Genomic DNA, 14,862 nt, shown 5'->3' with positions numbered 1-14,862 from the left:
TTCTGTGGTACCTTGGTTTTTGCCCCATGCACAACTACTCAGGCTAGCAGGGAAAGAAATGAGGATGCTTTACTGAGGATGCTTCTAGACCTGGCAACTGCTCTACAATCAAATCATAGAAGCTTGTGAAAAACTCAGTGCTTCTTAAGCCGCATTGCCTCCCAACTCAAAATTATTGCATTTCTTTGAATATTGATGACCTGTATAAAAAACAACAAAATTTGATCAAACTCAGATAGGATCATTTTTATTTCCCTTACGTGTTGATATTTTCCATCACATCATGGAGGAATTTTGCCCAGGGTTTAGAAGGTCATATGAACTGTTACAGCTAAAAGCCACCCTGGAAATTGATTGTGGCCTAGAAATTGCCTGTTGGTGGTGCCTCCTATTAATCCTGTTCTATTTACATAGTGTCAACATTAGTTTTGGGTTTTCTTATGATTTTGAACTTGAATGGTTTCTTCTAGTTGATTTTGCCCCAACCCAAAATTTCTCTGAAGATGTTGAGAATTCTTGTGTCTGCTGTGTTTGTAATCCAAATGAAGGCAAGCCAAGAACAAAGAAAGTGAAACATCTGGGACCCTGGAGATACTGAAGTGCAGCCCAAGACTAATTTCACAGCACTCCCATTCTGCTCAGATAGAGCTGGTTAATAAATTATGCCAACACATGAGGCATTCAGAGTGCTACAGCTGCTCAGAGTGACAGTCAACCCTTGGTAGAGTAAGTTTTAATATAAAAACTTAGTAGATACAATTTAATAGCAATTTTCTTTGGGAGTAAATTGGGTCTGTGAATCATACTCTAAGAACATAAAAGAAAAATGACTGATAATTCAGCACAAAATGAAAACCTGTGGTTACCTAAGAGGTACCAGTGTGCATTTAGCAATTTCTTCTTCTAGATGAATACACAGATCGGTCTACAAGATGAATGGTGGCTGTGGTGAGGCTTTCTTCCCGTTGCTACTCAAGATTTGCTGCTCAGAAAAAGAAATGAGTGGCATCTCACCAATATGGAAATGTTTCTAATAGAATATAAAAATCTGTTAAGCAATTTTCCAGTACATTAGGCTGAAATTGCTTAAGATGGGTATATCTTTCTGTAGCAATCAAACATTACATAAATTGCAGTCTTACAATGCCCCTATGTGGAAAGTGCTAGTACAATTTGGCCTGCTATCTTAGCACTTTTGTACTTCCTTCCACTTGTGACCTAGTACAAGCAAGGCCACCTCTCAATTATCCAAGAGAGAATTTCCTAATATGAGGGTAACCCATGCTTTTATTACAAGACTCATTCTTTCTGGCATCTCCTGCAGGGCTCAACATGAAAAAGACAACCAGTCAGTTTCTCTTATAGCTAGCTTTTACAAACCATGAGTGGTTTGAGAAAATCTCTGAGTAAAAACAGTAAGTCATCACTTACAGAGTAGTAGTCCCTTCTCACCTCCTTCTCAATTCCAACTTTTTATTGATTTACAGAGATCAAAGACAACTATGGGACCCAGCAAGCACGGAGGAAGGAAGGAAGGAAGGAAAGAAAGAAAAAGAAAAAGAAAAAGAAAAAGAAAAAGAAAAAGAAAAAGAAAAAGAAAAAGAAAGGCAAAGTGCTCATATTGAGAAGGTACTTTTGAATTACACAGTATAAATCAGTTACCAGTCAGATCTGGTACATTCCCCTTCCCCCACCATACTTGGCCTACACTTAACTTTTCACCTTTAGAATAATGATTTCAGTAATTCTGCTCTAAAGACAATCACTGAGTGACAACTGAGAAAAACGGTAGGTGATGGTTATGGGTGGAAGCCATCAAGTAACAGTGTTTAGGATAATACTACAACTATAGCAGGGAATGAGATCTAGCACATTTTGAATATAAAAAGAATTCTATACAATGGTGGTTCCAAACACTTTATGCCACATAACAAGATACTATTATAGAAACTGACAGTGCTCCAGTAATGGGATTATAAGACCCACAGGGAGATGGAAGAAAGAAATGCTTTGGAGCCAGGCAGGCTCCTATTTGCATCCCAGCTCCACTGCATGCTAGCTGTACAGCCTTGGGCAAGTCACAGAGCATCAGTCTGTTTCCTTGCCTTTAAAATGGGACATTAGGGGCACCTGGGTGGCTCAGTCGGTTAAGCGTCCGACTTCAGCTCAGGTCGCGATCTCGCGGTCCGCGAGTTCGAGCCCCGCGTCGGGCTCTGGGGTGATGGCTCAGAGCCTGGAGCCTGCTTCCGAGTCTGTGTCTCCCTCTCTCCCTGCCCCTCCCCCGTTCATGCTGTGTCTCTCTCTGTCTCAAAAATAAATAAACGTTAAAAAAAAAATTAAAAAAAAATAAATAAAAAATAAAATGGGACATTAACTTTAATTCACAAAGTTTTCAAGGATTAGAGTTAATGTAGAAAATTGACTCATTGGGGTGCCTGGCTGGCTCAGTCGACAGAGCATGCAACTCTTTATTCTCAGGATTATAAATCTGAGCCCCACATTGGGTGTAGAGATCACTTAAAATCTAAGGGGCACCTTGGTGGCTCAGTTCAACTCGGTTTGGGCTCAGGTCATGATTTCGCGGTTTTCTGAGTTCGAGCTCTGCATCGGCTGATAGCATGAAGCCTGCTTGGGATTCTCTCTCTCCTTGTCTTTCTCTGTCCCTCCCCCACTTGTGTCGTCTCTCTCAAAATAAGTAAACTTAAAAAAAGAAAATAAAATCTTAAATTAAAAAAAAGAAAAAAGAAAATTGGTGAAAAACAGTAAAAAGGTAAAAAAAGAAGATAGTGAAAAAATGGTAGTTACTAGTATTAATGATCACATCACACTCCATTTCTGGACCTATACTTCAAGACTGCTGCTAGTCCCAGAGAGTGAGTTCTACAGGAAGATGCAGTCTTGGCTTTGAGTCTGTATTTTGTTCAAGTTCATATATATATATATATATATATATATATATATATATATATATATAGTTTTTGTATTGATAATGTTGTTTTTAATATAATTTATTGTAAAGTTGGCTAACATACAGTATATACACCGTGCTCTTGGTTTTGGGGGTAGATTCCCGTGATTCATCCCTTACATACAACACCGGGTGCTCATTCCAGCAAGTGCTCTCCTCAATGCCCATCACCCATTTTCCCCTCTCCCCCGCCCTCCCCCATCAACTCTGTTCTCTGTATTTAAGTCTCTTGTGGTTTGCCTCCCTCCTTCTCTGTAACTATTTTCCCCCCTTCCCTTCCTCCATGGTCTTCTGTTAAGTTTCTCAAGTTCCACATATGAGTGAAAACATTTGATATGTCTTTCTCTTATTACACTTAGCATAATACCCTCCAGTTCCATCCACATTGCTGCAAATGGCAGGATTTTATTCTTTCTCATTGCCAAATAGTATTCCATTGTATATATAAACCACATCTTCTTTAACCATTCACCAGTTGATGGACATTTAGGCTCTTTCCATAATTTGGCTATTGTTGAAAGCACTGCTATAAACATTGGGGTACATGTGCTCCTATGAATCAGCACTCCTGTACTCTCTGGATAAATTCCTAGTAGTGTTATTGTTGAGTCGTAGGGCAGTTCTATTTTTAATTTTTTGAGGAACCTTCACACTGTTTTCCAGAGGGCTGTACCAGTCTGCATTCCCACCAACAGTGCAGGAGGGTTCCCGTTTCTCCACATCCTCAGCAGCATCTGTTGTTTTCTGAGTTGTTCATTTTAGCCACTGTGACTGGTGTGAGGTGGTATCTCCATGTAGTTTTGATTTGTATTTCCCTGTGATGAGTGATGTTGAGCATCTTTTCACGTGTCTGTTGGCCATCTGGATGTCTTCTTTAGAAAAGCATCTATTCATGTCTTCTGCCCATTTCTTCACTGGATTATTTGTTTTTTGGGTGTTGAGTTTGGGAAGTTCTTTATATATTTTGGATACTAACCCTTTATCCAATATGCCATTTGCAAATGTCTTTTCCCATTCTGTTGGTTGCCTTTTAGTTGATTGTTTCCTTCGCAGTGCAGAAGCTTTTTATCTTGATGAGGGCCCAATAGTTTGTTTTCGCTTTTAATTCCCTTGCTTTTGGATATGTCGAGCAAGAAATTACTGTAGCTAGAGTCAAAGAGTTTGCCTGTTTCTCCTCTAGGATTTTGATGGTTTCCTGTCTCACATTTAGGTCTTTCATCCATTTTGAGTTTATTTTTGTGTATGGTGTAAGAAAGTGGTCTAGTTTCATTATTCTGCATGTTGCTGTCCAGTTCTCCCAGCACCATTTGCTAAAGAGACAGTCTTTTTTCTCTTGGATACTCTTTCTTGCTTTGCCAAAGACTAGTTGGCCATATATTTGTGGGTCCAATTCTGGGTTCTCTATTCTATTCCATTGGTCTGTGTGTGTGTTTTTGTGCTAATACCATACTGTCTTGATGATTACAGCTTTGTAGTAGAAGCTAAAGTCTGAAATCATGATGCCTCCCACTTTGGTTTTCTTTTTCAACATTACTTTGGCTTTCAACATTCCGGGTCTTTTGTGGTTCCATACAAATTTCAGGATTGTTCTAGCTTTCAGAATTTCCATTTTGTTTTCCAATGCTGTATCAAAACTTCAGCTTGTGTAGTCTTTCACCTTATAAATGAGTCTTCTTCAGGTGCACCTGAGCCCGCACATGCTGTCTATTCTGAAGCCCATGGGAATGGCATCCTTGCTTCTCACATTGATTTTAGTATTTTCATCTCACCCATCACCAACTAGTGTACGGTACAACACCTAACAGTTTAAAAATATTATTTATACACATCACTGCTCTCTAGTGCCCAGAATGACTTTTTCTAGTAATCTGCTTAACTTCTACCTTTGATGTAAAAACAAAATCTAGTTACTGATCCACCAGGAGAAAAACCTTTTGCCAGGAAAAGTGAGTTGATCCCTCCAATTACACTTGATCTCATCTTCCTGATCAAAGCATCTAGCTGTAGAACCGCTCTATAAAGCTACAGAGCAGAAGTGGATGCTGTACTACAGATTATGTTATGTTGGCTGCATTGGGGATGATCACTCAGTACTAACACATTAAGCGCATTTCCTCTTCAGCACCCCTCAATTTTTTTTTTGATGCTGTTTAATTTTCACTACCCCTCAACTCTTTTAAGAATTTGGCCTCCAGTGTTCCTTATACATTTTATTTCTTACAATATGTTTACAATAAGCATGTATTATTTATAAAGGGGAGAATCCACAGTATTTTCAAGGGAGGGAGAAAATAATCTGGATTATCAAAACAAATTTTGCATTCAAACTAGTCCAGGTTTAGACTGACTGACAGCCTGAAAAATTAGCTTGTCATCTGTTTAGTTGTGGGCCAGTTTGCTTTAAACTGAGGAGAATCTCTAACCTCACTGACAGGGGAAAATGGATGACAGTAGTGGCTACTTTACAGGCTAGACCTGGTACTTAGAGATTTGCATCTATCAACTCCAACAATCCTGTGTGGTAGGTGTCCTTATCCTCGTTTTATACATGAGATTGACAGAGTTTACATAAATGAGTCCAAGTGTGTGCATAAGCCGTTCTCCAATAACAGGAAAACCATCTGGAAGACAAATGCCACTGATGATGGAACAAGGTGCCATCGTGGTACAAACGGGAACAAATTACAATAAACTCTGACCTGGAAACTACTCAACAGGATCTAAGAATGCTGACTGGTAGAAGGTAGGTGTTCAAAGACGACCTGACTTCTGTTCTTGTCCTCAATAATTAAATGGTAGTTATAAATTCAGTGAGGAATTTACTCTCCACAGACACAGGCAGGTTTGTGTTATCCAAATGTATACCTAACTAGATGTGAAATCCTAAAAGTAGAACCTTCAGCTAAATAACCTTCCCAATAATTTTTCAATTTTAAAAACCTAGACAGATGATGAATATACTCAAGTCTGCATGAAGCATAAAACTGGATTGGATAGAGGACTTTTGCACACCCCTCTCCCTGCTCCCCTTCCCCGACTCAGGCTTCTGGGTCTATAAGCCATCCTTCAGTGAAGAGCAGCAAAACCTATTTTCCTCAGAGGCTCCTCACGAATAGTACCACTAGCACCTGAACGTGCATCTTTACACGTTTCAGGATTTGGGAGTTTCTGGGACCATAACTTTAACCAAGCCTTCCATAACAGTCTTTTTACTTTCTATTACAAAACACGACACTGCAATAACAGCAATGAACCGCTTTAGCTTTCGCACTTCTGCGGAAGCTAAAACAACTTCTCCAACATATAAAGGGGCTGGAAAGCTGATTTCCTGTGAAAGTAAAACACAGCCTGGCCCTGGCATTTTAGTTCCCAGGAGAGCTGAAATAAGCCCATTGATCAAAACTCCATGTACAACTGTCTTTCCAAACTTGGTGTGTTTTGCAAACTCTTCATTTAAATGCAAAGGATTGACATCCCCCGTTAATTCTGAGAAGGCGGCCACGTCCCTCTGTGTGAAGGCCCTGCTGAGTTCAGCATGGTCTCCAACTCGGACATGCATCTGCTCAATGTGCCACCTGCTCGGCACTTGCCGGCTCAGGCAGATTCTCCTCTGAAGCCCACCCCACCAACGATAGCTGCAAGTTACTGGGAACATCTTCAGCACTGTCAAAGTCCAGCAATCGGAGCTTTTAGACTGCTTCAATCTTCAGATGTGATTCTGGCATCAAAAAGTACCTTTTGAGAGCGGAGGAATGTTTCTGACATTGAAGACTATTCAATCCAACACTAGTTCCCTACTGTTACCAGATAAGGCAAGAAGAAATGGAGAAACCTGTAAGAGAAAGAAAAAGTTAAGGAAATATTGGGAAAAGACTGCACTGAAACACGGGGCATGTGGAAACATGCCTAATTTCATGGGGTAAGCAAAGCTGATGCAGCAGCATTCTAAAGAGCATCCTTAGAGGTGGCCTTAGATAAATAAGTGATAGTAAGTTCAGAGATCGTGTTCCACTATTTAAGGCACTAGGCATTAAGCAATAAATGAAAAGTTAAGACTTTTCCACAAGAGCTCTAAGTTTCATCCCCAAACATCTCCCATAAAATCCAGAATCTAAGTGCTCTGTCTCACACTTCCAGAAGCAACAAAGTCCTTATCCCTCCCCACCACTCCCGGCTGAATAGTGTCAGCCATACTAGATTTATGCAGGCACAAAAATGGAACATGTATTAAAAAGCAGTTTCATCCCTACTCAACCTGGTTTGGAATATGTGAAGGAATGGGCTTTACCTGAATCACTCTGAAAGCACATTTCTTGCCTTTATAGGATCCCAACAGAGTCAAAGAGCTCCACAATTTTACAAGACCACTGTGGAAAGATCAAGAATACATAAAGATTTGTCGCGGTGACATCTCCCTAGTACCTTCATGACGGTCCAGGCAGTTAAATTAGGTCCAGAAAACCTAATTTAAATGAGAAAACTTCAAAAGTAAAAGCACAATATGTTATAGGCAGAGAATACAATGAACCTCAATTAGGAATTTTTAAAAAAAATTTTATTTAAGTAATCTTTACACCCAATGTGGGGCTCGAACTTATGACCCCTAGATCAAAAGTCACATGCTCCTCAGACTGAGCCAGCCAGGAGCCCCGGGAATGTTTCTAAAATACACATCTCTGAGTTTGCAACCATGACCATCAATTGGGAAACACTACAATTGTAAGCAAATCATGAGTTTTCCTCTGTATAGTGTAAGCTCGGTGGATGAATGTTCATATCCTTCCCAGTTTAAACTTCTAAAAGCTGCTCAGGGTTCACAATGACAAAACTCTTCTCATACTGAGAGGAGAGCATTTTTGCTCTATTTCTCCACTCAGCTCTCTGCTCTGTTATACCACAAATATGCCACCATCTGTTGTACCTGCTACATATCCTCAAGATGGCTGACAAGGTCTTCTCTTCGTAGGTCAGGATGTCCAAGGGTAAGGCTGCATCAACCTAGGTATGGAATAATACTATTAGGAGACTACTGTCATCACTAATCTTTATTCTTTTAAGTAATCTCTATGCCCAGTGTGGGGTTTGAACTCATAACCCTGAGATCAGGAGTCGCATGCTCCTCCAACTGAGCCAGCCAGGTGCCCCTGTCATCACCATTCTTAAAGTCTAATAACTAATCCTGTCAACTGCTTTTCTCCTCCAAAAAAACAGTATTTAGTAGTGGTGTAGTACTGGTCCTGCTTATTTACAATTCCCTGTCTGGAATGTTCTTCTTGTACCTCTTCATACTGCTAGTGACTCTTCACCTTTCAAGTCTTTGTTTAAACTGTCCTATCCCTGGGAGCTGGGTCAGTTGGTAGAGCATGAGACTTTCAATTTCAGGGCCATGAGTTCAAGCCCCACGTTGGGCATGAAGCCTACTTAATAAAAGGTCTCATCCCTGATCCTCAAGCTTAAGCTCAATTGCTTGGTATGCTCGTTCACATACAGGAACCACATACTTCCTCGCATAATATTCATTATTCTTGCCAGTAACTGTTCAACAGAGTTTTCTACTAAAATAATCAAGACTATTCATCAATGAGGCAGATGCCCTGTCTGTTCATGGCTACATCCTCAGGAACCAGGTTTTATACCTGCCATATAGAAGGAATAGTTTTTCCTTGAACTTTTTATTTTGAAAAATTACAGTCACAGGAGGTTGCAAAGAAATTTACAGGAAGGTTCTACGCACCCTTCAAAGCCTCCCCCAGTAGTACAATATCAAAACCAAAAATCTAATATCGACCAGTTTATTCAGATTTTACCAGTGACATACGCACTCATGTTTGTGTATTTGCATGTGTGCGTGTTTATGTGTGTACTTCTACGCAATTTTACCACATAAGTAGTTTCACGCAACCACCAGCACAATCAAGATAAAGAATTATACCATCACCACAGGGCTTGCTCCTTCTACCTCTTTTTAGTCACAGCCACTCCTCCCCCCAACCCCTAACCACTAATCTTTCTCCAGATTATATAACTGTTATTTCAGGAGCATTACATACATGGGATCACCTGACTGTTACTTTTTGGAACTAGCTTTTCACTTAACATAATTCTCTGGAGATTCAGTTACACTACTGCATATATCTATAGTGTGTTCCTTTTTATTATCGAGTATATTCCATGGTACGAACATTTAACTACTCGCCCACTGAAGGACATTTGGCTAACTTCTGCTTTTGGGCTCTTACAAATAAAGCTGCTATAGGCACTCACATACGAGTTCTGTGCAAACACTAGTAAATTTTTACTTCTCTGGGACAAATGCGCAGGTGTGTAACTGCTGGGTAGTACAGTAGCTGCATGTTTAATTTTTTCTTTTACAAATGGTGTTCCAAAGTGGCTGTGCCGTTTTACATTCCCGCTAGCAATGCATGAGTGATCCAGTTTCTCTGCATCCTTGCCAGCATTTAATGTTATCACTATCTATAAAATTTCAGTTGTTCTGCCAGGTGTGTAGTGACATTTCATCGTGTATTTTTAAAAAAATTTTTTTAATGTTTATTTATTTTTGACAGAGAGAGAGAGACAGAGCATGAGTGGGGGAGAGGCAGAGAGAGAGACACACAGAATCCAAAGCAGGCTCCAGGCTCTGAGCTGTCAGCACAGAGCCTGACGCGGGGCTCAAACTCACAGACTGTGAGACCATGACCCGAGCCGAAGTCGGGTGCTCAATCGACTGAGCCACCCAGGTGCCCCTGTGTTTTTAATTTGTATTTCCCTAATGGCTAAGAATGCTGAACTTTTCATTCATGTGCTTCTTTGCCAATGGTACATCTTTTTTAGTGAAATGTCTATTCATATCTTTTGCTCATTTTCTTTTTGTTATTTATTTATTTAGAGAGCAAGCGAGCATGTGCCTGACCGGGGGAGGGGCAGAGAGTGAGGGAGAGAGAATCCCAAGCAGGCACCACACTGTCAGCATGGAACCCGACATGGAGCTCGAACCCACAAACCATGAGATCACAATCTGAGCCAAAATCAAGTCGGACCCTTAGCCAACTGAGCTACCCAAGCGCCCCTGCTCATTTTCTAATTGCAATGTTTGGTTTCTCACTATTGAGTTTTGAGAGTTCTTTTCATATTCTAGATATGCAGGTTTCAAATAGTTCCCCCAGTCTGTAATATGTCTTTTCATCCTCTTAACTGAGTCTTTTGTGGAGTATATGTTTTTAATTTTAATGAGATGCTTACCAGATGAATTTGATAAAACATATGAATCAGAAAGTAATTTTCTGAGTCATCTGCCTTTGTTCTCTCTCAAAATTCTACTATTTTCAAGAGAATGCTAAAAGAGGACTATTCAACGTGCCGGTCTGTGATAAAATAAGAGGCTGTATCACAATGTAAATGAACAAGATTGCTAAGCACATTGTTTAGTTCAGCTGTTCTTTTATTTTTTTTTAGTAATCTCTACACCAATGTGGAGCTTGAATTCACAACCCCACGATTAAGAATCACATGCTCCTCTGATGGTTTCAGCTCAATTTTTCACATAAGGAGACTTTCTCAGTAAAGGAAGTGGTGTGCTGATTCTGCTGCGAGCCACAAATCTTCACAAAACTATCTGCAGGTTGCAGATCTGGACCATACCGTGAGTAGTATTGGCCTAAAACAAACATTTGTCTAACAAGTTGCTCATCAAACAGAAGGCATATTAGAACAAACCTACCCAAAGTATATTTCTGAAAGTCCGCTTCTGCAATTTCAAATATGGTTTTACAGTTCTAAAAAAGTATTTGGAAGAGCACCATTTTAGTATTTCTTACAAAGATCTAAGGAGTGTTCAATCTACTAAGTGATTCATACCTCCCCAAACAGGTCCTTCAAGGCTGAAATAAGCAGCTGTTTGAACTGTGCAACATTCAGTCCAACCCCATGGTCTTGAAATTCTCTGTAATAACATTAAAAAGGAAAAAACGTATTTCATACTATTCAGACTCATAAAAAAGTAATCAAAAGTAGAACTTAGGAAACTGAACTTACAGACACACTTTCATATAGTGGTGCTCAGAGGGATTTTTGTAAACTATTCTTTCATATGTAGTGGCTGGAGCTGGCATCTTTTCCAACACTGACCACATCTAGAAATCAAGTCAAGAGAGCTAAAAGTTAGCAAGGTACAAGCTATTTTTCACTTTTTTAATGACAATCTGACCCATCTTTATTTTTTTAATTAAGCTCTACACCCAATGTGGGGCTTGAACTCACAATCCCAAGATCAAGAGTCACATACTTTACCAACTGAGCCAGCCAGGTACCTGACTCATTTGATTTTTAAAAGAACCCCTAGTATAGTGGGGTGCCTCAGTGGCTCAGTCAGTTAAGCATCTGACTTAGCTCAGGTCATGATCTCAGAGTTCACAAGTTTGAGTCCCATGTCAGGCTCTGTGCTGACAGCTCAGAGCCTGGAGCCTGCTTCGGACTGTATGTCTCCCTCTCTATCTGCCCCTCCCCTGCTTGTGCTCAAACTTGCTTGCTCTCGCTCTCTCTCTCTCTCGAAAATAAATAAATAAACTTAAAAAAAAAAAAAGATAAAAGAACTCCTACTATAGTAACTAATCTAATTCTGGTCAAACCAAAGTTACCCAGACAAAGTTTCCAGATTTTATATATGCCAGACCATTGTACTCTTAAATTCTAATGACATAATCCCAATGAACATTTATCATCACTTAGTACCTAGCTCTATGCTAAACGCTTCACATACTTTAGGTCATAAGTCTTCAAAATGATCTCACGAGGTAAAAGCTATTATCACTCCCATTTTTGGGAAAAGGACATTGAGGCTTAGCAAAGAGAGGGAACACTTGCCCAAGGGCACACAGATTCCAACGGCTCCTGAGTCCTCTCAAGACCACTCTAGTAGGATGTCTCTCTCTCTTTTTATTTTTGAGAGACAGAGACAGAGAAAGCGCGAGCAGGGGAGGGGCAGAGAGACAGAATCCAAAGCAGGCTTTAGGCTCTGAGCTATCAGCATAAAGCCTGACACGGAGCTCAAAGTCATGAGCTGTGCAATCATGACCCAAGCTGAAGTCAGGCGCTTAACCAACTGGGCCTCCCAGGCGCCCCTAGTATATCTCTTAAAAAAAAAAAAAAAAAAAAAAAATCGCATACAGGAATAAAATCTAGGATCTGAAGGCCCTCTTCTTGTTTACTCTCAGTCCACACAGTACATGAGCAGAATGAGGGGTGGTAGTTCTGCTGTCCCATCACATGCTGGTTTGCCTGTTGTCTGTCTGGAAGCCATGTCTGCACAGGGCTATTTCGCAAACCCACAAAAGACCAAGCTTAAACAGCAAGGGGTTTAAGAGGAATTCCTGGAATGGACCTCGATGTCATTCCTAACAGATTTGGATCTTTCAAGAACACAGAACATGCTGATCCCCCTGTGGAGAATCCCTGTCCTTGGCTCCACTCCCACCTCACTCTCCCTCTGCATAGCCCCTACTCATCCTTTGAATTTTAGCTTACAGGTTACCTCCTCTTCTCGGAGTTTCACCTCAAGGAGGCCTTCCTTGACACCCTGTTCTAAGTTAGATTCCCTTGTTATGCAACCTCTTAATACTGTTTAATATCTGGTTCTCCACTAAAGGAACCAGGAAACTGAGGTCCAACCAAGGAAAGGGACTTAGCAAAGGTCATAAAGCTCTAAACCAGCATTTACAAAAACCTATGCATCAGGCTTAGTTCCTACTACTCCTAGATGATATCCCCAGAGAAAATGACAAGTCAAGGTCAAGGAGCTACATCCAACCACCCACTTAATAGTTACTGTGTCTGGCGCAGAGTATGTATTCAGTAAACACTTACTGAATGGTGATGTCTTAGGCCTATATGTTCAAGGGTATCTTTGGTTTCAACACTGCAGAAATAACTACCTGATGATTCTTTCCCAATCATTAGAATCTTCCCTGACTAGAAGAACAGGAAGAATCACTTCATTCGTTGTCTCACACATGATAGGTGTTTTTTAAGAGTTACTATCAGCCTTGACAGAGTTGGCTGCCTGAGGTAGGGGAATGAGACTGGGGCCTGGGGCTCAGGCTGTCAAAAACAATGAAGACTTAAGGAGTATTCTGGAAATGGACCATGATAATGGTTGCACAGCAATGTTAACATACACTTAAAAGTGATAAATTTTATGTCATATATATTTTACCAAAAAAGACTTAAGGAACAAGTGTTTACTGAGCAGTCACCTCCACATAGCCTGAGCTTCAGGGTCAGTGACAGTATTGCCCTCTGCAGGTTATCCTGATATTAAAGGAGAGGGTGTCAGGTAGCCCTTCATACATACAGCCTGGCATATCTACCAGGCTCAGCACCATGAAAGCACTTCCACAGCCATTGTTATCATAATCTTTGAAGCCAGACTTTGTAATGGCTGCAAGGACGCTCATCAAATGACCTCCTAGTAACAGATGTCCCTACTTCCACCTGCTTCGCCCCAGCACCTCCCAATCTAGTTTCTACAGCAGCCAGGATGAGTCAATTAAAAGCTATTCAAGCCGCGGCCATTTCTCTGCTCAAAACCTTGCAACGGTTCCCATTTCACTCAGAGTAAAGCTAAAGGACCTACCGGTCCTTCAAGGCCTTACCTGATTTGTACCCCTGCCTCCTCCAACCGCTCTGATCTCATGTCCTTACCATACTCCCCTACTCAACCCCTTCCACCAGAGGCCTCCTAGCTCTTCCTCACACACCATTTCTCTCCCGCCTCTGCGCCTGGCTCCTAGCTTTAACGCAGGCTGGGAATGCTCTTTTTCCAGGTAGCCAGGTGGCTCGCTCCCTTGCTTCCTTCATGGCTTTGATCAACTCTCCCCCCTCGCTTTGGTCTGGTGGTTATCTAATACGGCAACCCCTCCAGGCTCCTGCTCTAGTTTTTTCTCATAGAACTTACTACGCCTCTAACACAACTACGTACCTCATTTATTCTCTACTTGTACTTCCCTCCTCCACCCCAACAAAACGTACACTCCACAAGAAACGAGAATATCTTGTTCAATACTGTTTCTCAAGAATCAAAAACTGCATCGCACACAGTACACATTAAATACATAAGGCTGGGGCCAAATCAGTCATTAAAGAAAAAAAAAAAAGCTCAATCATGCACTGTTGGACACTTCGGTTGTTTTCAACTTTCTTCGACCACCATCCGCCACTTATTTAGCGCCCACCTGGCGCCGGGCGCATGCGCTCTGCACACATGGTCCCGCTCGCTCCTCGCAGCCACCATCCGCTACCGAGACCCGCAGCACAAACCCCCAAGGAGGTGCGCGGCGGAACCTCCCCAGCCGCACAGTGTCCCAAACCCCAGCGGATAGGTACTTCAGAATGCCACGCGCCGCCTGCCGCAGCTCCCGTCTTGCGCACGCGCGCCTGGCGCACACGTCCTAGCGTCAACAGCGTGGCCGACTGAGCCCAATCCCGGCGAACAACCGCTCTGCTATGGTCTTCCACTTTTCTGCTCTCGGTCGGACTAACCTGGCGCCTTCCTGAATCCCGTTCCTTGCAAGACTCTGCCAAAGCTCGGAGCTCCCCCGCAGAGGCCAGACCCTGGGCCCGGGAAACTCCGGGGATGTTTACGTTTGGCTCCTGTTTCGCCCTCCGGAAGCGTCAGTGACGTCTAGGCGCGGATATGACGTCACCGCGCGGAGTTCGCCTAAGAACCTAGGGATAAATCGTGATCAGTAGCTGAGACTGGCCGAGCTCAGTGCCCCCTGGTGCTCACTCCAGAGAATGCTCTATGAGCGAATGTCTGAATGGGGTTGGGACTCCGGATGTGTTTATTCGGTCCGGGAGCTCGCTTCGTAGTCATTCATTTATGCATGCATTCATTCATT

At 41.8% G+C, this 14,862-nt stretch overlaps 2 protein-coding genes across 4 annotated transcripts; both read right to left on the bottom strand.

The window, feature by feature from the left end:
• Positions 1-5,163: 5,163 nt before the first annotated feature.
• On the bottom strand, positions 5,164-6,643 carry HTD2 (hydroxyacyl-thioester dehydratase type 2). Its single transcript, XM_030307101.1, has one exon. It carries the CDS (start codon positions 6,621-6,623, stop codon positions 6,120-6,122), a length of 504 nt encoding a protein of 167 aa, XP_030162961.1. The 5' UTR covers positions 6,624-6,643; the 3' UTR covers positions 5,164-6,119.
• Positions 6,162-14,642, bottom strand: RPP14 (ribonuclease P/MRP subunit p14). Of its 3 annotated transcripts, none has more exons than XM_030307103.2 (6): positions 14,504-14,642; positions 11,003-11,100; positions 10,826-10,910; positions 7,890-7,966; positions 7,257-7,335; positions 6,162-6,800 (listed from the first exon to the last, which is right to left on the bottom strand). In XM_030307103.2, the coding sequence occupies exons 2-6, from the start codon at positions 11,098-11,100 to the stop codon at positions 6,744-6,746; spliced, it is 396 nt and encodes a 131-aa protein (XP_030162963.1). In that variant the 5' UTR covers positions 14,504-14,642; the 3' UTR covers positions 6,162-6,743. The 3 variants fall into 3 exon arrangements, with proteins under 3 accessions (XP_030162963.1, XP_030162962.1, XP_030162964.1); XM_030307102.2 differs by lacking the exon at positions 14,504-14,642 and adding an exon at positions 14,197-14,385; XM_030307104.1 differs by lacking the exon at positions 14,504-14,642 and adding an exon at positions 14,348-14,394 and having other exon boundaries at positions 6,714-6,800.
• Positions 14,643-14,862: the final 220 nt, after the last annotated feature.

Source organism: Lynx canadensis, chromosome A2 (genome assembly GCF_007474595.2).
Source record: "Lynx canadensis isolate LIC74 chromosome A2, mLynCan4.pri.v2, whole genome shotgun sequence".
Taxonomy (NCBI): domain Eukaryota; kingdom Metazoa; phylum Chordata; class Mammalia; order Carnivora; family Felidae; genus Lynx; species Lynx canadensis.
Note: the sequence above shows the minus strand (reverse complement) of the source record. Positions and strands in the feature narration are given on the sequence as shown.

Coding starts and splice junctions, on each gene's coding strand:
- HTD2 (XM_030307101.1), bottom strand. CDS start 6,623: ATGTTCCCAGTAACTTGCAGCTATCGTTGGTGGGGTGGGCTTCAGAGG.
- RPP14 (XM_030307103.2), bottom strand. CDS start 11,100: ATGTGGTCAGTGTTGGAAAAGATGCCAGCTCCAGCCACTACATATGAA. Junction 10,911..11,002: donor CACTATATGAAAGTGTGTCT/GTAAGTTCAGTT, acceptor ATGTTATTACAG/AGAATTTCAAGACCATGGGG. Junction 7,336..7,889: donor ATCTTGAGGATATGTAGCAG/GTACAACAGATG, acceptor ATCTTTCCACAG/TGGTCTTGTAAAATTGTGGA.